We start from the raw sequence: 21,281 nt of genomic DNA, 5'->3' as shown, positions 1-21,281 counted from the left end.
GTCGTTTCCAGTAGTGGAGGAGGATGAAGATGACTTTCCCACGAGCACGCGTCCCAATGGTGACTGCCTTCACAACAACAACGGCAGCAAAGAGAAGCGTGAGTAACAGTGTAGATTTAAGCAATAAGGTCCATGGGGGGGTGGTACAGTGCATTCACAGACGCCTTCACTTTTTTCACATTTTGTTACGTTAGTCTTATTCGAAAATTGATCATTTTTCCCCCTCATCAATCTACACATGATACCCCATAATGACATCACAATACCCCATAATGACATCACAATACCCCATAATGACCAAGTGTAAAACAGGTTTTTAGACATTTTTGCAGATTTATTAAAAATAAAAACCAGATACTTTATTTACACAAAATGGAGCTCCAGTGCATTCTATTTCCATTGATCATGCTTGAGATGTTTCTACAACTTGATTGGAGTCCAACTGTGGTAAATTAAATTGATTGGACATGATTTGGAAAGGCACACACCTGTCTATATAAGGTCCCACAATAAGGTCCCACCTTTATGGTCGAGTGACCAGACGGAAGCTACTCAGTAAAAGGCACATGACAGCCTGCTTGGAGTATGCCAAAATGCACCTAAAGGACTCTCAGACCATGAGAAACAAGATTCTCTGTTCTGATGAAACCAAGATTGACCTGAATGCCAAGTGTCACGTCTGGAGGAAACCTGGCATCATCCTTACAGTGAAGCGTGGTGGTGGCAGCATCATGCTGTGGGGATGTATTTCAGAGACGGGGACCGGGAGACTAGTCAGGATCGGGGGAAAGATGAACAGAGCAAAGTACAGAGAGATCCTTGATGAAAACCTGCTCCAGAGCGCTCAGAACCTCAAACAGTGGAAACGGTTCACCTTCCAACCAGACAACGCCCTAAGCACACAGCCAAGACAATGCAGGAGTGGCTTCAAGACAAGTCTCTGAATGTCCTTGAGTGGCCCAGCCTGAGCCCGGACTTGAACCTGGTCGAACATCTCTGGAGAGACCTGAAAATAGCTGTGCAGTGACGTTCCCCATCCAACCTGACAGAGCTTGGGAGGATCTGCAGAGAAGAATGGGAGAAACTCCCCAAATACAGGTGTGCCAAGCTTGTAGCGTCATACCAAAGAAGATTTGAGGCTGTAATTGCTGCCAAAGGTGTTTCAACAAAGTACTGAGTAAAGGGACTGAATACTTATGTAAATGTAATATTTCGGAAAAAAATTGCTTTTGCTTTGTCATTGTGTAGATTGATGAGAAAAGACAATAATTTAATCAATTTTAGAATAAGGCTCTAACGTAACAAAAAGTGAAGGGGTCTGAATACTTTCAAATGCACTGTATATGGCCAATATACCACGGCTAAGGGGGGTTCTCTGCACGACGCAACACGGAGTGCCTGGATACAGCCCTTAGCCGTGGTATATTGGCCATATACCACAAACTCTGAGGTGCCTTACTGCTATTATAAACTGGCTAGCAATGTAAACAAGTAGTTTTGCATCATACCCAGGGTATGTTGCCTGATATACCACAGCTTTCAGACAATCAGGACCCAAACTACCTGGTGTATATAATCACACTTATAGTAACTACTACTGGCGTTGCTACTACTCATAGCAGTTCCTTTGAGGAAGGCTCTTGACCCCTAATATAGCTCTAGGGGTGCTGTACTGTGGATGACCCTGTTCTCGTCCCAAATGTGTGTTTGTGTAGAATGTGTGTGTTGTGCATCAAAATATTTATCAGGTATTTTTTTTCTCTCCATCTAACAGTCTCTCGCTCTCTCTTTTCTTTCTCAGTGTTTCTCCCTGCCAGTCCTAAGGGCATGAATGGGATCGATTTTAAGGGCGAGGCCATCACGTTTAAGGCCACTACAGCTGGGATCCTGTCTACCCTGTCCCACTGCATTGAGCTCATGGTGAAGAGGGAGGACAGCTGGCAGAAGAGGCTGGACAAGGTATGTCACAGCCTACTGCTTCCACAGCCAATCACATGTCTTCTTTAGCCAAGGTCACTGGGGCCTTGGAAGCATTCAACCCCTCACCTCCCATGGAAACTCTTCCCCAGTCAGGTTGTTGTTGCAGAAGAGTATGCGTTGTCAATCAACCTGGTGGGTAAAATAGAAGTGAACTGGTGTGTTTCTGGTTTTAGCCAGTGAGCAGACCGTACACCACTCATGCCAAGGTTCAGCAGTTGCATTGTCTAACATGAGGTGGCAGATCCAGTCTGTCTGTTCACTCAGTTTGTGACGTGTGTGTGTGTGTGTGTGTGGTCTCTCAAATGGTCGTATCAAGAGCCTTTGCTGTATGGAACTGGATGGGATTGGTGGACCCCCGTCAATGCCCCACCCAGCCGAGATTGGCCACACTGTTGTGCAGTAATAGGAAAGTAAAACATTTGAAAAGAATTCAACTCTTCAGGGGAGATCATGGTGGATTTACATGCTATTAGGCTCTCATGTGACCTGTTGAATGACCGAAAACATGGCCAGATTGACATTCTGTCTGGAAGCACTTTGTAGTGAAGGCAATTGTTAAACACCTTTCAAGACACTCCTGCTTCTGAAGGTAGAGTTTGACTGTTTTAGACATTGCATGAAATAAATCACCCTTCAGCTGCCAGGGCTCAAAACTGTGACAAACACTCTCATTTTGAGCATTTGCCTTGGCAGTCGCTTGGGTGTCAGTGAAGAAAATGTAGCTGGTCGCATTTAGTTTTTGGTTCACATTTTACTTTTTAAAATGTTATTATCAAGATGTACTGAAACAGCAATGGGTATGCGACGATGGGTATTGAAGACCAGGTATTCAAAAAGTCTTGGTTGAATCTTTGCGATGTTGTTTTTCAACAACAACAAAAAAGTGATTTTTGAGAGTGAAAACATCGGAGAACTCAAACAGGGAAAATTAAACTGGGAAAACTGAATTTGCCAAAACATGAAACGGATTTTATAGGGCCCTACAACTGTAGTGACTGTTCAGAATCTCTAACAAGTAACAGCCTTTTTGAGGTGGCGCAACGGTTTCATTTCTTCCCGCCAGACAATCAATGTAAATATGATATTGTCATAATAAAACGTAATTATTTGTGTATGGATGGTAGGTCGCTTTAGGCTACTTGTTCAGCCCACAAATGAAAGATAGCGTATTCTTGTCAGTCGGGCCAGTAGCTTTCAATTGGCATTGGCCCAATGTGCCACTGGCAAATTTACCTGAATGTCGAGCACTGCGAGGGCATGTTAACTTGAAATATGGCTAGTCATTACTAGCCTGTTTCTGTACGGAATGCAGGTACGTTATGCGACTCAGGTCATTATCGGCGCACTGCGACCAAATCATGTGCTGGTGCCATTTAACTGAAAAAGTTTGTAGCACCAACGCCACCAGTGGAAAACGTAAGTCTAGAGCCCTGGCTGCATTTCTGTAAAGCAAGGTTTTAATGGGGATATGAATGGATTAAGGATTTAGATTGGAGTTTGTAGATACTGCAGTCTGTTGGTATCCGCCCCCTACTTTGCATCATGACAAAGCTCCACATCCTCACCCTGCTCAGCTGTCGAAAAACCAGTTCTTCCATTGTATTCCCATGGCAAGTTGCCCAACCCCAAAGAAGGTAGGAATAGGCTGCAGTTGGCTGATGCTACCGGATTGACACTAGCGTGGCTGGGTGTGTGTCTTGAGCGTAGCCTATGTGGATCAGGGAGAGCGTCACAGGACGGGACACACACCAACACACAGACTGGACTTAGTAGTAGGATGACTGCTCGGACGTCGTGGTACAGTCTGTCTTTCTGGAAGCCCTCGTTCCACTTGGGGGCCGACTTACTGAAGTACGACGGCCGGAGATGGATCCCACTACAGACATGCAGCTTCTTCTTTACAGTAGGTGTAGGCCTACGTCTCTGCTACGGCTGCTTCCTAGACTCCACAGTGGAATACACTCGAAATGGAACCTAGAACCAGAACTAACTGCTCTACTTCAGTTCTCTCCTTCCCTCCACTATTCTAGTGGATATTTGGAGTTGTATTTGGATTGTTACAAAGCGGTAGTGTATGATAATGGTTTATTCACTAGTTTGACAGATCTGTTTGTTTCGAGGTGGAGATCTTCATTCCGAAGGTATACGTTCTTTCTATCCTTAGTCAGTACAATTTGTAATGGACCTGGGGTAGAGATGAATCAGTACTGTCGTGTTCCATCTCGTAACACTTTGCGCTCCTCTCTCTCTCTCTCCACACTCCTTGTGACAGGTTCTCAGGCTGGTCGGCCAGGTTTAGTACACATAGGGGGCACAGTGAGCTCGTCTCAGAGGTTGCCAGACAAAGGCGAGACTGTCTTGTCTTGAGTCAGTTTTATTTGCCTGTGGTGGAGCTTGAGACTGGAGGTTAAACCAGTTTGTGCAGAACTAAAGTCCCAGGCGTCTGCTGGCTGGCTGGTATGTAGGCCTGGATCACCGTGCGCTGATGTACAGAGAGAACACACACACCAACGGGGTCAGAACGGGGTCAGGCTCGAGAACCCTTTTGTGAACTAGACCTACCGTACTCTTAACTGTTTTAAGATCCGTGTAAAATTATCTCCAGCAACTCTTATTTTCTGTTCATCCTCTGAAAGTACAGGGTTGTTGATTTATGGGGTTATTAATCAGCTTGATAACTACCTTTTTAATGTTTAATTGAAACTAGCGAGAGTTAGAGTTGAGCTGGTGATTTATCCTACCATAAACGCATGCTCTACAAGAACAGTGTTCCTTCCAGTTGACCTGTGTGTGTGTGTGTGTGTGTGTGTGTGTGTGTGTGTGTGTGTGTGTGTGTGTGCATGCGCGTTCAGGAGCTGGAGAAGAGGAGGAGGGTGGAGGATGCCTACAAGTCGGCCTTGAGTGAACTGAAGAAGAAATCTCACTACGGAGGCCCCGACTACGAGGTAAGAATTCCAAACCTTTCAAACTGCCGACACTCTGACACTTCCACCTGTAGTGATGATGTATACTGGAACCACATGAGTGATCTTAGTCATGTTTTACCACTGGCTCATCAGTATAGATACTAGACTAGAAAATGGACATATTGCGGGTCATGGCCTTGACATTGTATTAGTCATAGTGGGAATTTATCCGTCAGATTGCGGGGCATTGATTCCTGTTGCATGAGGTTGATTTGGCTACTAGATGCTACATCCTGACCTGGAAGCAGTACATCTGTCTGACTGTGGTGTTGTGTTTCTACAGGAGGGTCCTAACAGCCTCATCAATGAGGATGAGTTCTTTGATGCGGTGGAAGCTGCCCTGGACAGACAAGACAAGATAGAGGAACAGGTAGGTTACACTTCTACTCTGTATACAGACAGGCAGCTGCTCGCTAGTCCCTACCTCTGGCCATTCTGTGTAGATCTGAGAAGTCTCTAGAGGGAAAAGCAATATGGCGGGTTGTGGATGTTGGACCTAGAGGTGTGAGTGAGTTTTGAAATTGGACAACCTGAGAGTAATGTGGTGTTGATGTCTGGTTGTGTGTTCCTCCTCCGTGTCAGTCAGAGAAGGTGAGGATACCCAGACTGACCCCCGTCCCCCCTGGAGACGCATACTCCGTCATCGGAACACACCGCTTTGCCAAACAGGTACGCACACACACACAGTCCAACTAAATATGACAGTGCATACAGCACAGTCAAGAGTCTGTTCAGTTGATATGGTTTGTCTCTGACATTCTTCCCTCTCACTATGAAGCTGTTTCACTGTAACAGGCCTGCCAGTACATGGCTATTGGCGTCTTCTCCTCTGTAGGCCACATCTGAGATCGTGTGTGTGTGTGTGTGTGTGTGTGTGTGTGTTGGTTTGATACGTTTTCCAACATGGGTGTTCTTACTGGCCTTTCTCTGGTGGTGTTTGTGTGGGATTTCCTCTACTCTCCAGTCAGGTTGTTTTACGATGTGTTTCTATTGACCTCTCGTATTGATTTAGTTTGATTTGGGTGACCTTCTCATGTAGTGAAGGGTGGTAACCTTCTCTGCTCGTCTTTCACGTGTGGCGGCATCCCGGATCTCATTCCCTGGATGTTTTTCTCCCCCTCCCCTCTTTCTCCACCTCCTCACCTCTTTATTTCTCTTTCTCTCCCCCTCTTTCTTTCTCCCCTTTTCCCCTCTTTCTCCTTTCCTCTGTTCTCTCTCTCTCTCTCTCCCATCACACTTTCTCTCCCCTCCTCTTCCTCTGCTGCGTAGCCCCATAGCTACTCTTCCTCCCTGTCCTCCGTTGAATTAGTCAGTGCCTCAGATGATGTTCACAGATTCAGCGCACAGGTACTGTATGTGTTGAGCACCGCTAGTGTCACCATCCCCCTGGGGATGCACACTGCCCTCTACTGACTGAGACTGACTGCATGGGAATGACTAGGAGCTCTAATACACACTGTACTGTCTACATAGCTTCAACACTGACTGATGACCTGTCCTTCAACTCGTTGTCTCGTTCCATCTTTCTGATGCACTTCATGTGTGTTCCCCCCCACCCCACCCCCGAGATCTGTTTTCAGTGTCCAGAGCTGTCCTCGACGAATCCCTGTTCATTCCCTTTGCAAAATGATGAGAAGACGTTGGTTATCAGTGTAGGAAAGCTGAGCTACAGGGCAGTTTAGATTCATGAAAACGTTGAAAAATGGCCTCGTCATCGACATAACACAATGATATGGGTTGAATTGTGTCTAGCATGAGAGGGAGTGTAGCGCTACGGCCGTGCCCCCTGACCACCATCTGAGCTCAGCGGATGCAATGCATGACTGGATTCCTGTAGTTACCCCTCCCGCCGTCACCCCCTTACACCCTCGCTCCCTCGTTCACTGCATGATCAGGCATGGACCCCAGCAATGTGAGCATCACGTGTGCTGTCTGTATGTCCTGTACCTTGTCCTCTTCTCCCTCCCGGTGATACTGTCTCTCTAATAGCGGCATGTAGTTCAGGCAGAGACTGCTACACCGCAGTGACTGCAGGCCCGCTACATCTGACGTCTGACTGTCTGTCTCAGGTGGAGGACGTGGTTCAGAATCACATGACCTACTCCCTGCAGGACATGGGTGGCGATGCCAACTGGCAGCTGGTGGTGGAGGAGGGTGAGATGAAGGTGAGCATGGGGCTAGCCAGCGTGTTTAGACTCTACCTACAGACTACACACACTGCCCCCTGCATGCCTAGTATAGAAGACTACCTATAGACTCTACCTGCTCACTCATACCGTGAACAGTGATGTGTGTATAGGTCCAATATGGCTACTGTCAGTGACTGTGTGCTATCTCAGGTGTACAGGAGAGAGGTGGAGGAGAACGGCATCGTTCTGGACCCTCTGAAAGCCACCCATGCAGTGAAGGGTGTGACCGGACACGAGTTGTGCCACTACTTCTGGGACACGGACGTACGCAATGACTGGGAGAGTGAGTCTATCTGCCTCTTTCATCATCAGATTAACTTCATAGATTAGCATCTTTTTGTTTTCTTAATTTGCACACAATGTCTAGAATTGTTGTGTTTTTGTTGATTTGTCCCGTCTTGCTCCATTTCTCTTTCAGCCACCATTGAAAACTTTAACGTGGTGGAGACACTCTCAGACAATGCTGTTATAGTCTACCAGACCCACAAGGTAATATACCTCTGGTTCTTCAGGTTCACCGTAGTCGGTCAGGCTCTAGTACAGGTGGGTTGTCTTTGGACGGGTCACCTTTGACTGACAGCCAATGGTTGTGTTTCAGAGAGTATGGCCTGCCTCTCAGAGGGACGTCCTCTACCTATCAGCTATCAGGAAAATCCTGGCGACCAATGAGAATGACCCAGACACGTGGCTGGTCTGCAACTTCTCTGTAGATCACGACAACGCCCAGGTGAGTTCCACAGACACGCCAAGGGATTATTACCATACATGTTCGTAACGTCTGATGCCTAGGAGCTAGGGATGGATGTCGAATTGGAAGGGGTAAAGAAGTGTCTTCCGCTCTCCTCTTACCTTTTCATCAACTCCCTTTTCGTTCTGTAGCCCACCAGCCGGTGTATCCGTGCCAAAATCAACGTGGCCATGATCTGCCAGACCCTGGTGAGCCCTCCAGAGGGCAACAAAGAGATCAGCAGGGACAACGTCCTCTGTAAGATCACGTATGTGGCCAACGGTGAGTACAGCAGCTCAATACCCCCCCAATGTCCCCTCTAAGTGAGGAGTTGCATGTTCCCACATGGTTGTCCTATACGCCTGGTCAAGGTGACTTTATCCACCTATATATAAATGTTCTTCCATTTTTCTTTTATGTTCCTTATTTGACCAAATGGAACCCAGCTAAGCTGCTCTGGTATTTAAGAGCTTTGTGTGGGCGGAGAATGAGAGTTAAATGTTGAGTATAGTGATTCTATCACTCCATGTAGGCAGCTATGTATTGACCGAGAGCTTGTTTTACCCTAGTGAACCCTGGTGGCTGGGCCCCTGCCTCAGTCCTAAGAGCCGTGGCCAAGAGGGAATACCCCAAGTTCCTCAAACGCTTCACCGGTTACGTCCAGGAGAAGACCAGCGGAAAACCTATCCTCTTCTAAATCTCACTGGTAATACTTAACTCAAACCCCCTCGTATCCTCACTGCCACAAGCCTAAAGACTTCTATATAGACCGTAGACATTTAATTACTCTTTACCACACAAGTAAATCAATCAGTTGAAGTTGTCTTTCATTGTGTGCCATATTTTAAAGGGAAAATCCACTCAATTATATTTTAGTATTTATTTTTTCCATTAGTCCACTGTTGCATGTCAAGTTTAAGATATTGGACTTTCAAGATGCGAAGTGTCACCATCCACATCATCATGCAAAATGAATCATTTGAATAAATAAAAAAATACCAAAAGATTGTTTTTGGTAACTTTCCTTGTCTTCTCTCAGGTGTTGGAAGGCGAAACACCTTTTTGTCCTGAAGAGATATGGCTACATTTCCCATTCATCTGTCAACCGGAATTTCTTCACAAACCACCCAGAATGTTCCAGATGACATAATCGTATCAGTAGTTGCCAGCCACCTGAGCCACAAAAACATTGTTAAACTGTGTGTTTGGTTCTGTCGATTCAGAAATTCATATACAATCTTTTTGTAAATTGTTTTGTAAATAATTTCCAATTATATTATTCTGGACTATACTTTTTCGTTTGCTTTAATCACCGATTATCACAGCGTCTTTTCATGCTGTTAATTTCACAAAGGAAAGAAACAGCTAACCTTCTCATCTCCCTCTAGTGACGACCTGTGGTCTGATGGGGGGAGGGAGTCCAAAGCTTTGTACTCTTTTTGGCTAAAATCTATATTTGTAGATCATTATAGCTGTAAAGGAGGACTATGGATCTGATGTATTGTATAGAGATAATTAGTTTACCGGTGTATGTGAATTAAGGGCTTGTTGGCAACCTGGAATTGGAAGAACAAGTCTCTATTGTCATACGTTATCTTTAAATGGATAAGATCACTTCAATCTGTTGAATGTGACCCATCAACACTATCAAGTGTTGGTCTCTACTGTTGTTTGCCTCTCACTATGTATGTTTTGTCCAAGTAACATACAGCTGATATACGTTGTACCACAGCATTGGGTGTTCAGATGGACCGCTTCAAAGGCTTTTGGGACAGGGGAGATGGTTGTTGGGATGGCCGTTTCTACATGACATTTCACATCCCGACACACTGACCTGTCATCTCAACATGATGCTTTAGACACCAGGACAAATCCAGAGCCCTAGGAACCATCTATCTACTACAGTATAATCAGATGTGTTTTTAGATTGAGACACTAAACTGGAGCCGGGGTTCAGCATTTCATACCTCAAGATTGTTATCAAAAAGTCTGTAAAGCTGAGGGGTCGTAGAATCCATGGGGAAACAGCGTTGTCATGATGATCAGGAGCACATTTTAGTCTTGAATGTTCTTTGTATATTTCTAAGTCCTCTGAAGTGTTATTTGCACTAAATAATGCAATTGGACAATGTTCGGTAAATTAAAATAGTTACACTACAGAAATTAGGTGATTTGTACTTTACACTAGGAAATGAGCAGGGGTTTGGTGTGGATGTGTCCCTCATCATTACCTCTTGTGTTCTACATGAATAGAAAATGTGAGAAACAAGTCAAGCATTTTTATTTATTTTAGGAGTGTCTTTACATTCAATGATTAAAATATTTATCTTCAGCAAACCGTATATTTGAGCTTTATGTAATAAATTATGGTCTCAAAACCGACGCGTGATCATGGAATTCAGAGACAGTTTGATATGGTCTTCAGGGTGAGGTGTCATATACCAGCTTCTCAGTCTAAAATGGAGGCCATCTGCTGCTTAGCTTTTAGCAATAAAGAGGACACACTTGTTCAGTATCAGAGAATCTTCAGTCATGACACCCCTTCCCCATAAAACTAGTCTCTGTGCATCAAAAAAATCTACCATAGTCCTTCATTGTCTGTGCATCTACCCACGTACTTAGCAATGACAGGTGTACATAATGTAAAAATGTGCATATTCCACCAATCCAAAACTGTGTTTAGGTTTGGTGATCACCTATACCCAACATTCAAGAAAAATAGTTCTTACAGTATTCAAAACTAACATCCAAAGTGCCATTTTGACAGGAGCGAGTGCATATCACCGTCCTCCACCTCTGTGCTTCCTCCATGGAGCTGGAGAACCAGTAACACTGAGCCTCTCTCAGGTCAACAGCAGGGAACAGCAGACCTTCACCTGCTGCCTTCAAACTGCTCCTTTACTTCATTCCAATCAGGACTTAATAGCAAGGTGGTTGGTTAGCTACCTTCAACATACCAGCCAATGAGTCTTTAGAGTTGGCATCGGCAGTTTCAGAATGTATCTGTTCCATTTACAGCATAATGAGTCCAGGCTCATCCATATTAGCCTTGTTTTCCGTGACACTTCTGCAACGGCCAAGCTGCTGCTGTCAATGTAAACGTTCATCCAACCAGCTACTACAAAGCAAGTGCTATAACTTTAAAGAGTCACTCCTGGTCAGTAGGAAAATTAAAACATTCAAAGAAATGTTTATTTCTATACTTTTTCTAAATATATATTAATTTATAGGCCATGGAAAAAGGAATATTCTACAAAAAGAAATTAAAGGACTTCTCTGACATGCTCTAAGAAGCAGTTGGGTCTGAAATTGATCACATTAATTATGGAATGTCATGTAATTCCAATGGATGTCAATCACTGTGTCTTGTTTCAGTCCATCAACCTATCAGATGTGAGCATCCCAGTCCTTTGTGTTTTGGCAACAGAGTGGATCTAGCAGCGCTGGGGGTGGAGTCAAAAGAGCCCTGTCCAATGGAGTGTAGCGATTGTCAGATGATTGACAAAAGTAAAATGGTTGTCTGTAAGCCTCCCCTTTCACTGAAACACAAGAGAGAAAGTGCAGTGTGAGTAAACACTACAAATACAGCTCATTATATCTGTTCCTAAGGCAGGGGTGGGCATCTTCAGTCCTGGAGGGCCAAATCGAATTTGATGTCACATGCACCGAATACAACAGGTGTTGACTTACCAGCCCTTTCCCACTAATGCAGAGTTAAAAAGTAAGAAAAATTTGCTAAAGTAAATAGTAACACAAAGATAACGAGGCTGAACAGATCAGTCAAGTCAATGTGCAGGGGTACGAGGTAGTTGAGATAAATGAGGTAATATGTATGTAGGTAGGGGTAAAAGTGACTTGGCAATCAGGATAAGGTGCCTTCAGAAAGTAATCACATCCCTTGACTATTTCCACATTTTGTTGTGTGACAGCCTGATATGTATTAAATTTAGATTTTGTGTCACTGATCTATACACAATACCCCATAATGTCAAAGTGGAATTGTTTTTAGAAATGTTTACACATTTATTAAACAGCTGATATGTCTTGAGTCAATAAGTATTCAACCCCATTAATATGTCAAACCTAAATAAGTCAAAATGTTCTTAACAAGTTACATAATAATTGCATGGACTCACTGTCTGAAATAATACTGTTTAACATGATTTTTAAATGACTACCCAGTCTCTGTACCCCACACATACAATTATCTGTAGGGTCCCGCAGTGGATTTCAAGCATAGATTCAACCACAAAGGCCAGGGAGGTTTTGGAATGGTTCGCAAAGAAGGGCACCTATTGGTAGATTAGTGATAAAAAGGCAGATATCGAATATCCATTTGAGCATGGTGAAGTTACACTCTGGATGATGTATCAATACACCCAGTCACTGCAAAGATACATTCACCACTCGGATTTCACCATGAGTCCATTGGTGATTTTAAAACAGTTAAGAGTTTAATGGTAGTGATAGGAGATAATTGTAGTTACTCCACAATACAAACAAAAAATACAGAGTGAAAATTAGGAAGCCTGTAAAGAATACAAATATTCCAAAACCTGCATCCTGTTTGCAATAAGGCACTAAAATAATACTGCAAAACATGTGGCGAAGAAATTAACCCAGTCTATGACTTGGGTGGCTGGAGTCTGACAATTGTTTGGGTTTTCCTCGGACACCGCCTGGTATAGAGGTCCTGGATGGCAGGGAGCTCGACCCCAGTGATGTACTGGGTCATACACATTACCCTCTGTAGCGACTTACAGTAGGAATGCCCGAGCAGTTACCATACCAAGCGATGATGCAGCCAGTCATGATGCTGTAGAACTTAAAGGATCTGAGGCCCCATGCCAAATCTGTTCAGCCTCCAGAGGGGGAAGTGGCATTGTCGCCCCCTTCATGACTGTATTGGTGTGTATGGACCATGATAGGTCCTTAGTGATGTGGACACAGAGGAACTTGAAGCTCTCAATCCGCTCCACTACAGCCCCGTCATTCACACCTGCACGGTTGGGGCTCAAGTATTTCATTGTACACTGCGACCCTATGCATGTGACTAAATAAAAATCGAATGTAAATGGGGGCGTGCTCGGCCTTCTGTTTCCTGTAGTCCACGATCAGCTCCTTTATCTTGCTGATGTTGAGGGAGAGGTTGTTGTCCTGGCACCACACTGTCAGGTCTCATCATCCCTAAAGGCTGTCTCATCATCGTCAGTGATCAGGCAAACTTAATGATGGCGTTGGTGTCGTGCGCGGCCAAGCAGTCGTGGGTGTTGTGCAGGCTTTTGTTTCAGCCCATCCCAGAATGAGGTGTGTTAGTTCTAGGCTGCACATACAGCGGCCTTCCAATATCACATATGCCCACCCCTGTCCTAATGGGACCCAAAGACTGTCCGAGATAAACTCTTTTGATCCTGACCACATGTGCAGCTACATATCCGAGTGTGAATAGGTGCCTCCCAAATGGCACCCTATTCCTTATATAGTGCACTACTATATATGGGCACTTGTCAAATGTAGTGCACTATTTAGGGAATAGGGTGCCATTTGGGACACACACAGTGGGTGAGCACTCACTAAGTAGATGTCGAGCACTGAGCCGTCGTCCGGGTCCATGTCCACCTCTACGTCCATGGTGCTCTGCTCTGACGTCAGACAGATGGCGCTGTCCTCCAGGGTGAATGTGGAGCTGGACGCCATGTCGTCCCTAAGGGGACACAGGAGAACCAGAGACACATGAGTAGACATACAAAAGAAAGGCTGAGTCCCAATATGGCACCCTATTCTCTACACAGTGTCATTATTTTGTTCCTAGTGCACTACTTTTGACAAGGCCCATTGGGGCTCTGGTCAAAAGAAGTGCACTGTGTAGGGAATAGGGTGATATTTGGGATGAAACTAAAGTATAACATAACACAGTCCTTCCAAACATTACATAACACACTCCTTCCCAAGTGGAGGCTTGGTAACAACTGGTGTGTGGTGGCCAGTGGGTTCCGTATGGATGAAGCCGATATGGTTTTGTTTATTAAGTGGATCAAAATAAAGGAGTCGTTCTTGAAGTATGGTGGCATTTTTGGAAAAATGTTTACTTAATTTTTCTAGAATTGGTAAATAAATCTTCCCATTCTAAATCAACTAATATGGTAGCTTAATGACTTTAAATATTTTTTATCACTATGATAACATTGTTCCACAAATGATAACACCAATGAGACATTTTCAGTAAATAAGGATTTTCTGAAATGGAGGCTGCACATGCTAAAATCTATGGTTATCAATCCTGTGAAAATTATTTACTGGGGTGATATGATTAATAATTTAGCTCACAATGTTATTCCCCTTCATGTAAATTGACTAACACAGTGGCAAACAGGGGAGGGGTCTATATTAAAGAAAAGTATTAGCTACTCACACCCTTTTACTATGTCTGCTCAAGGTCCTTGTACAGTAGATCTTTGTAATGAGGGATTTTCAAGGTGGGAACACCAATGACAACTGGTGGACACATTATGCTATTCAAAAATGTTTAGGTGTTTTAATAGCCTTCTTAGTTTTTATTGATCTATACAATATATTAAAATAACTTTTGTTCACTTTCTAGCATTCAAAATAATAGATGCAGTACGTAGTGAAAGTCTACACACCCCTTGCAGTCTTCACATTTTGCTGCATTGGATTTCTTTCTTACCCATCTACACAACCTACTCCACATTTTGAAAGTGAAAGACAAATTATAGAACATTTTCCAAATGAATAAAAAAATGTATTGATTGCGTATGTCTTCACACCCATTGTAGTCATTTAGCAGACGTTCTTTCCAGAGTGACTTACAGGAGCAATTAGGGTTAAGTGTCTCGCTCAAGGACACATCAGATCTGTTCATTTAGTCGCCTCTGGGATTCGAACCAGCGACCTTTCGGTTACTGTCCCAACGCTCTTAACCATTTTCTACTTCATATTCATAATCTCCAGCACCACCCCAACATCAACATATGGGGAAAAAAATGGGTAGTAAAAACAACAGGAAGATAAGTGTTTCCAATGACATCATCAACCAATTGGCAATGCCTACTCATAATTGGTTAAAAATCACACGATGCACACCTATGACGTCATTGGAAAGACTTGTCTTCCTCTATCGTTTTTACTACAAAACATAGAAACACGCAATTTTCACATATGTTTATATTGGGGTGGTGCTAGAGATAAAATAAATAAATAAAATGTCCCTTTAAACGCTAGGCTACCTGACACCACTAAGTTAATACTTGGTAGAAGCACCTTTGGCAGCCATTACAGCTGTGAATAATTTTTATTAAGATTCTACCAACCAAAGCTCAGTAAATTTGGTTGGGAATCATTGATGGACAGCAATTCAAATATACAAGTCTTTCCCAGGGTTAGGTTTTCAGAAGACTATGGCGGGTCTTCCTCTAACTTTTTACTTGTGCTTTGCTCCTTTCATTTTTAGTTTGATTCTGACAAACTCCCTAGTCCCTGCCGTTGACAAGCATACCAATAACATGATGCTGCCATGACAATACAGGGGATCAACAACATTGCCTTCACTCCACATTACTGGCCTTCATGACGAAGTGAAAAGAACGCCTGTGTTAAAAAAAAAATCCACTCCAAATCATCTTCTGTTTGCAACAAGGTCGTTAAGTATGACTGCAAGACAACACGGCAAAGAAATTATTCGTTTTTTATCCAATGCAACACAACACAGAGTGAAACTGTCTGTATTTTAAAGTATTGTGATGGCAGCGTCATATTCTGGGTAAGCCGGTCACTGGCAGGGACTGGAGAGTTAGTCAGGATCAAAAGAAATATTAAAGAAGCAAAGCCCAGGTAAAAAGATAGAGGAAAGCCTTCTGAAAATATAACCCTGGGAAAGTTCATATTTATCAGCGGGACAATTACACAAATGTTAATGCCAAAGACACACCAAAATGGCTTTCCAAGAGGTGTTGCGTGTTCCGGAGTGGTCCAATCTTAGCCCTGCCTTAAATTAACTTCAGCTTGAGCAATTTTGACCAAAGATTATGGATAAATGTGGCTCTAAGAGTTGTGCGAAGTTGGTAGAATCTTATTAAAAATGATACACAGCTGTAATGGTTGCCAACACTGCCTCCACCAACTGTGAACTCTGGGGTGTGAAGACATATGCAATCAATAAATCCTTGTTTTTGTATATTTTTTTAGGACAATTTCCTAAAATGATCGTTCACTCTGAAAATGTTGAGCATGTTGTGTAGGGGAAAAAAACGAATTTAATCCCTTTTAAGACTTAATTTTAAGGCAGCAAAACGTGAAGACTAAATCCCCAAAACACGTCACTACAACTCAACACATCACTACTGGGACAAGTCCATTTGCTTACTCTAAGTACTTTAAACAATGCATAAACATAACGTTTTGCAGTATAAAGAACTTGCAATATGTTTTATCATTGATAAACAGTTCAATATCAACAAATACATGTATGATGTGCAACTATTTTTTCATGGTTGCAAAGGCATCGCTATGTTTATGCAAATGCCACACAATTCAAGAACAACCCAAAAAGGCCCAAGGTGGTTTACAACACAACAAAGTTAGGAAACCACTAACATGACAGGCCGTACAGATGGTGTAGCTAAATGCATGGTGAATCAAAGATTCCAACATCAAAAAGACAAAAACACCTTCAGGGCATGTAGAGAGAAACAGTCTGGCTGTGTGATGTCTGGCTGTAGAGGTCTCTCTAGGGGAAGTTTATGGCTATGAACTCACACAACAGGATATGAGTGAATCTAGGGCAGGGAATTCTGGGACATTCTGTTTTATGTGAAGCTCCTTTACTGGGCTATGGACATCTAAAAACAGTCCCCAAATAATCTTCTCCTGACTTAGGAAAATAAATGTCCATGAAAACACAGCATCGTGAACAGCAGGGGGCACTAGGGGCTGGCGTGAAATCTGAAACAGGCCATTTTCAAAGTCACCTGACTTTGCTTAAATTGAGGAATGTGTTTACCATTTTATGGCACGTTATTGCCTACCCCTCTTAAAGGTGACACACACCTCAGAGCACAAGTCTGTTACTGACTGACAGGGATATGTATATACACGGTGGAAAGTCACCCTGGCAGCAAAATCACACACCTTTTCATCTAAACAATGCCTATTAATCAGACATTCTGAAAGCCTTGAGTCAAATATTAATGAAACACATGAATAAAACAATTGAGGGCAACAGACAGGTGCCTGAGAAGGGAGCAAGACCAGGCAGGCCTCAGAATGGAGGCTTTGAGTTAGAGTCATAACCTGACACTACTGGACGGACAGACAGAGAGGGCTGGGGGGAGATGAGAGGAGAAGAAACAGACTACTGGCCAGACAGACAGAGAGCGCTGGGGGGAGATGAGAGGAAACAGACTACTGGCCAGACAGACAGAGAGCGCTGGGGGGAGATGAGAGGAAACAGACTACTGGACAGACAGACAGAGAGCGCTGGGGGGAGATGAGAGGAGAAGAAACAGACTACTGGCCAGACAGACAGAGAGGGCTGGGGGAGATGAGAGGAGAAGAAACAGACTACTGGCCAGACAGACAGAGAGGGCTGGGGGAGATGAGAGGAGAAGAAACAGACTACTGGATAGACAGACAGAGAGCGCTGGGGGGAGATGAGAGGAAACAGACTACTGGACAGACAGACAGAGAGCGCTGGGGGGAGATGAGATGAGAGGAGAAGAAACAGTTCTTTCTAGAGGGAGGTTAGAATTTTAAGTCCATGGTTTATGGACTGCACTGCATCTGAACTCAACGTGGGTTGAACACTTAGAAATATCCGGCAGGTCTTCCTCGGCATCTTTAGTGGAAACTGTCACAAAGCCTGACAAATCTGAGTCACCTGTTCCATGTGGCTCGCCACCACAACGTGTGGCAGAGTCCTATGTTTTCCCTCAGGCCTCCCAGGTAGCTCAGTGTATCTAACCTGTTATCATTTCCACAAGGGTGTAAATATATCTATTGGGAATTGGGCCTTTGAGAAGACAGGTAGAAGAGGGATGGAGGGGAGACATGGAAGGTCTGGAGGAAACAGAGGTAGACGGCGGATAGAGGTACCTGTCTTCAGACTGGGTCTCCAGGTTGACACAGATGGAGGAGGAGATGGTTCCCATGGAGGAGCCCTCGTAGAAGGACGGGGTGGCAGGGACAAGGTCAGGACGCAGGTAGGAGCCAAACACTGAGAGACAAACACAAAGCCATGACCTCACTGATAATGCCTTCAGTCAGTCAATCTATAAACGCTGCTGTACTATTAGTCTAAAGACAGATGGACCCACAGGACAGAACATGTGTGTTTGATTTAGTCTAATTAGATGAGATAATAAAGTGTGAATAAAACAATTATGTAAGTGTCCCTGCATGAACCTTCTATCCCTCAAAATAGTAGAGTAGAATTGGTTAACTGGAATAGAGTAAGCGATTAAAAATGAAACATTTAATTTGCTTTATGGAAGGGATCATCAACTAGATGAATATTTGATTAAAACATAATCATTTCAAACCTTGCTGACATTTATATACGATCACGTCTCTCTACTTACGTGGGAATACTTTAGAACAGATAAACATCACTTGGAGTTGATTTGCTGGTGTTTTTACAGTATTTTATGTCCCCCCCCCCACAAAAAAAACTTGGGGGCCAAATAAAATCACCCGTGGTACATGGTATGTTATGTGACGGTTGTACACAGTGTACCAGGGTGTTGTTTAGTTAAAACAGGAAAAAAATAGGATTTCCAATTAACTAAAGAAGCTATGTTGCAATATAAAGCAAGACTTCCCTCTGCCTTATTCAGAAGTCCACACCCTCATCTCTTCCTGTAATATTGGCCAACAGTGGTGTTACCTCAGGTCAAGAGTTACAAAAGCTTAATGGCTACTGCTGACAGGGTCCTGATTCTAACTCAGCCAGCCATATACAGTGGGGCAAAAAAGTATCTAGTCAGCCACCAATTGTGCAAGTTCTCCCACTTAAAAAGATGAGAGGCCTGTAATTTTCATCATAGGTACACTTTGACTATGACAGACAAAGTGAGAAAAGAAAATCCAGAAAATCACATTGTAGGATTTTTAATGAATTTATTTGCAAATTATGGTGGAAAATAAGTATTTGGTCACCTACAAACAAGAAAGATTTCTGGCTCTCACAGACCTGTAACTTCTTCTTTAAGAGGCTCCTCTGTCCTCCACTCGTTACCTGTATTAATGGCACCTGTTTGAACTTGTTATCAGTATAAAAGACACCTGTCCACAACCTCAAACAATCACACTCCAAACTCCACTATGGCCAAGACCAAAGAGCTGTCAAAGGACACCAGAAACAAAATTGTAGACCTGCACCAGGCTGGGAAGACTGAATCTGCAATAGGTAAGCAACTTGGTTTGAAGAAATCAACTGTGGGAGCAATTATTAGGAAATGGAAGACATACAAGACCACTGATAATCTCCCTCGATCTGGGGCTCCACGCAAGATCTCACCCCGTGGGGTCAAAATGATCACAAGAACGGTGAGCAAAAATCCCAGAACCACACGGGGGGACCTAGTGAATGACCTGCAGAGAGCTGGGACCAAAGTAACAAAGCCTACCATCAGTAACACACTACGCCGCCAGGGACTCAAATCCTGCAGTGCCAGACGTGTCCCCCTGCTTAAGCCAGTACATGTCCAGGCCCGTCTGAAGTTTGCTAGAGAGCATTTGGATGATCCAGAAGAAGATTGGGAGAATGTCATATGGTCAGATGAAACCAAAATATAACTTTTTGGTAAAAACTCAACTCGTCGTGTTTGGAGGACAAAGAATGCTGAGTTGCATCCAAAGAACACCATACCTACTGTGAAGCATGAGGGTGGAAACATCATGCTTTGGGGCTGTTTTTCTGCAAAGGGACCAGGACGACTGATCCGTGTAAAGGAAAGAATGAATGGGGCCATGTATCGTGAGATTTTGAGTGGAAACCTCCTTCCATCAGCAAGGGCATTGAAGATGAAACGTGGCTGGGTCTTTCAGCATGACAATGATCCCAAACACACCGCCCGGGCAACGAAGGAGTGGCTTCGTAAGAAGCATTTCAAGGTCCTGGAGTGGCCTAGCCAGTCTCCAGATCTCAACCCCATAGAAAATCTTTGGAGGGAGTTGAAAGTCCGTGTTGCCCAGCAACAGCCCCAAAATATCACTGCTCTAGAGGAGATCTGCATGGAGGAATGGGCCAAAATACCAGCAACAGTGTGTGAAAACCTTGTGAAGACTTACAGAAAACATTTGACCTCTGTCATTGCCAACAAAGGGTATATAACAAAGTATTGAGATAAACTTTTGTTATTGACCAAATACTTATTTTCCACCATAATTTGCAAATAAATTCATTAAAAATCCTACAATGTGGTTTTCTGGATTTTCTTTTCTCATTTTGTCTGTCATCGTTGAAGTGTACCTATGATGAAAATTACAGGCCTCTCTCATCTTTTTAAGTGGGAGAACTTGCACAATTGGTGGCTGACTAAATACTTTTTTGCCCCACTGTACACCCCCGCCACTGGAGTCAGGGCCTGATAATGGATCCCCAAGAGACAAAGAGCGAGGGATAATGAGAACTCGTTGATAATGCTAACTCAGTCGCGCACACACACGCACACAAAATGGGCTGGCTGTAATAACAGGACTGTGCTATCGTTCCGGTGAGGCAACATTTCAGTGAGGCCTGGAGGTGGACAGGAGACGGTTTTATGGCGCTACTGAAGGACCAGTTTATGGGGAACAAGACCTAAAAGGTCCATCTATCCAGACATAGAGATGTGTTCTACATGACAGATCTGGGGAGCGAATGTGACTTCTGTTTGGTGCTTTTGGCTCAACCTCAACCATGAATGTGTGGATGATAGTGTGCTGCTGGTCTACCTTGTCCCTCTAGACTAGCCAGACTGCGTGCTCCTCCCAGCCTGTCCCGACTCTCCTCCTCGTTCTCCTCCTTCTGAGAAGACAGGATTTCCTGAGAGAACGACTTCAGAGCAGGGATGGACGTACGTGCTCTCTTAGAAGGGGAGAACCGAATGGCTGCAGAGAGAGAAACAGAGAGAGAGAGAGAGAGAAACAGAGAGAGAAACAGAGAGAGAAACAGAGAGAGAGAGAGAAACACAGAGAGAGAGAAACAGAGAGAGAGGAGGGGTAAATGAGTTGTGGGGGAAGAGAGAAGGAAAGAGGAGGGAAGGAAAAGAGGAAAATAAGGAACAAGAGAAGACAGGAGGTAGGGGAGAGAGTGAGTGGGTAGGGGGGAGAAGCAAGAGAGAAATAGGGAGAGATGGAGGGAACAGATTATCCTGATTGCAACCATTATCGTGCATAATCAGGCTCGGAGCGTCTGTCCCA

The 21,281-nt window shown here is 43.9% G+C and overlaps 2 protein-coding genes across 6 annotated transcripts in view; one reads left to right on the top strand and one right to left on the bottom strand.

The window, feature by feature from the left end:
- The window catches only part of LOC120031230 (ceramide transfer protein-like), a 37,290-nt gene extending 27,046 nt beyond the window's left edge, over positions 1-10,244 (top strand). For 2 of the 4 annotated variants that reach the window (XM_038976932.1, XM_038977009.1), the window contains exons 6-18: positions 12-98; positions 1,802-1,959; positions 4,833-4,925; positions 5,230-5,316; positions 5,529-5,615; positions 6,216-6,293; positions 7,016-7,111; positions 7,286-7,418; positions 7,554-7,624; positions 7,734-7,862; positions 8,015-8,144; positions 8,432-8,568; positions 8,902-10,244. In XM_038976932.1, coding sequence (XP_038832860.1) covers positions 12-98; positions 1,802-1,959; positions 4,833-4,925; positions 5,230-5,316; positions 5,529-5,615; positions 6,216-6,293; positions 7,016-7,111; positions 7,286-7,418; positions 7,554-7,624; positions 7,734-7,862; positions 8,015-8,144; positions 8,432-8,559 — 1,277 coding nt within the window. In that variant the 3' untranslated portion in view covers positions 8,560-8,568; positions 8,902-10,244. The remainder of the gene's footprint in view (positions 1-11; positions 99-1,801; positions 1,960-4,832; positions 4,926-5,229; positions 5,317-5,528; positions 5,616-6,215; positions 6,294-7,015; positions 7,112-7,285; positions 7,419-7,553; positions 7,625-7,733; positions 7,863-8,014; positions 8,145-8,431; positions 8,569-8,901) is intronic. The other 2 variants (XM_038977084.1, XM_038977159.1) reach the window with 2 other exon arrangements.
- LOC120031468 (phosphatidylinositol 4-phosphate 5-kinase type-1 beta-like) overlaps positions 10,122-21,281 on the bottom strand; it is an 89,241-nt gene continuing 78,081 nt past the window's right edge. For both annotated transcript variants that reach the window (XM_038977356.1, XM_038977278.1), the window contains exons 12-15: positions 20,814-20,969; positions 17,973-18,093; positions 13,437-13,566; positions 10,122-11,401 (exon numbers count right to left, since the gene is read on the bottom strand). In XM_038977356.1, coding sequence (XP_038833284.1) covers positions 11,399-11,401; positions 13,437-13,566; positions 17,973-18,093; positions 20,814-20,969 — 410 coding nt within the window. In that variant the 3' untranslated portion in view covers positions 10,122-11,398. The remainder of the gene's footprint in view (positions 11,402-13,436; positions 13,567-17,972; positions 18,094-20,813; positions 20,970-21,281) is intronic.

The sequence above is a fragment of the Salvelinus namaycush genome, chromosome 1 (genome assembly GCF_016432855.1).
Source record: "Salvelinus namaycush isolate Seneca chromosome 1, SaNama_1.0, whole genome shotgun sequence".
Lineage (NCBI taxonomy): Eukaryota > Metazoa > Chordata > Actinopteri > Salmoniformes > Salmonidae > Salvelinus > Salvelinus namaycush.
The sequence above is the reverse complement of the archived record's forward strand: the minus strand, read 5'-3'. Positions and strand labels throughout refer to the sequence as shown.